Raw genomic sequence first — 1062 nt, forward strand, 5'->3', positions numbered from 1 at the left:
GTGGGGAGCCTGCCAGTCCCGCCACCATGTCACCTTTCCTGGGCAGCCCCTTTCTGCAGGGCCAGGCCCTGGCACGCGCCCCACCCGCCCGCCGCCTGGAGGCAGAGAAGGAGGCCTGTGGGGATGTGGCTGTGGCCGCCAAGGCGAAGGCCAGGCTGGCGCTGGCAGTGGCACGCATCGACCGGCTGGTGGAGGACATCTCTGCCCTGCACACCTCCTCGGACGACAGCTTCAGCCTCAGCTCCGGGGACCCGGGCCAGGAGGCACCCAGGCCGAGCACCGTGAGGACCCGCCGTGTGCACAGACTCGGCCCAGCCGGCTGGACCTGGCTCTGCCCGATGGCCAGGCCGAGCCACCTGCCCGGGATGCGGCCTCTGCTGATGGCCGTGTGCGCACCATCAAGCTGTCGCCCACCTACCAACACGTGCCACTGCTGGAGGGCATGGCCCGGGCGGGCGCGGGGCCCCTTGCTGGGCCGGGGGCTCGGAAGCAGGCCTGGCTCCCCGCAGAGAGCCTGAGCAAGGCACCCGAGAAGCTGGCGGCGGCGCCGCTGCCTGCAGCCAGCAGGGTGCTACAGAAGCTGGCAGCACAGGAGGGGGCGCTCTCCCTGTCGCGCTGCAGCTCCCTGTCCTCGCTGTCCTCTGCTGGCCACCCAGGCCCCAGTGAGGGTGGCGACCTGGACGACAGCGACTCCTCGCTGGAGGGGCTGGAGGAGGTGGGCCCCGGCACCGCAGAGCTGGACGGGGCATGGCGGGGCCCGGGGACCGGCTCAAAAAAAAACCCGGCGGAGCCTGGGCCGCGGGCTGGGGGTGGAAGACGCCACGCCGTCAAGCTCCTCCGAGAACTACGTGCAGGAGACGCCGCTGGTGCTGAGCCGCTGCAGCTCGGTGAGCTCGCTGGGCAGCTTCGAGAGCCCGTCCATTGCCAGCTCCATCCCCAGCGACCCGTGTAGCGGGCTGGGCAGCGGCACGGTCAGCCCCAGCGAGCTGCCCGACAGCCCGGGGCAGACCATGCCGCCCAGCCGCAGCAAGACGCCCCCGCTGGCGACCCGGCCGGCGGGCG

The 1062-nt window shown here is 72.5% G+C and overlaps 1 protein-coding gene across 1 annotated transcript in view; it reads left to right on the forward strand.

Moving 5' to 3' along the window:
* APC2 (APC regulator of Wnt signaling pathway 2) overlaps nt 1-1062 on the forward strand; it is a 17707-nt gene that overhangs the window by 10810 nt on the left and 5835 nt on the right. Inside the window, 3 exon segments of the mRNA XM_027769568.1 lie at nt 1-270; nt 273-771; nt 773-1055. The exon segment at nt 1-270 is cut by the window's left edge and continues 87 nt beyond it. Coding sequence (XP_027625369.1) covers nt 1-270; nt 273-771; nt 773-1055 — 1052 coding nt within the window.

The sequence above is a fragment of the Tupaia chinensis genome, unplaced genomic scaffold (genome assembly GCF_000334495.1).
Source record: "Tupaia chinensis unplaced genomic scaffold, TupChi_1.0 Scaffold149964_1, whole genome shotgun sequence".
Lineage (NCBI taxonomy): Eukaryota > Metazoa > Chordata > Mammalia > Scandentia > Tupaiidae > Tupaia > Tupaia belangeri.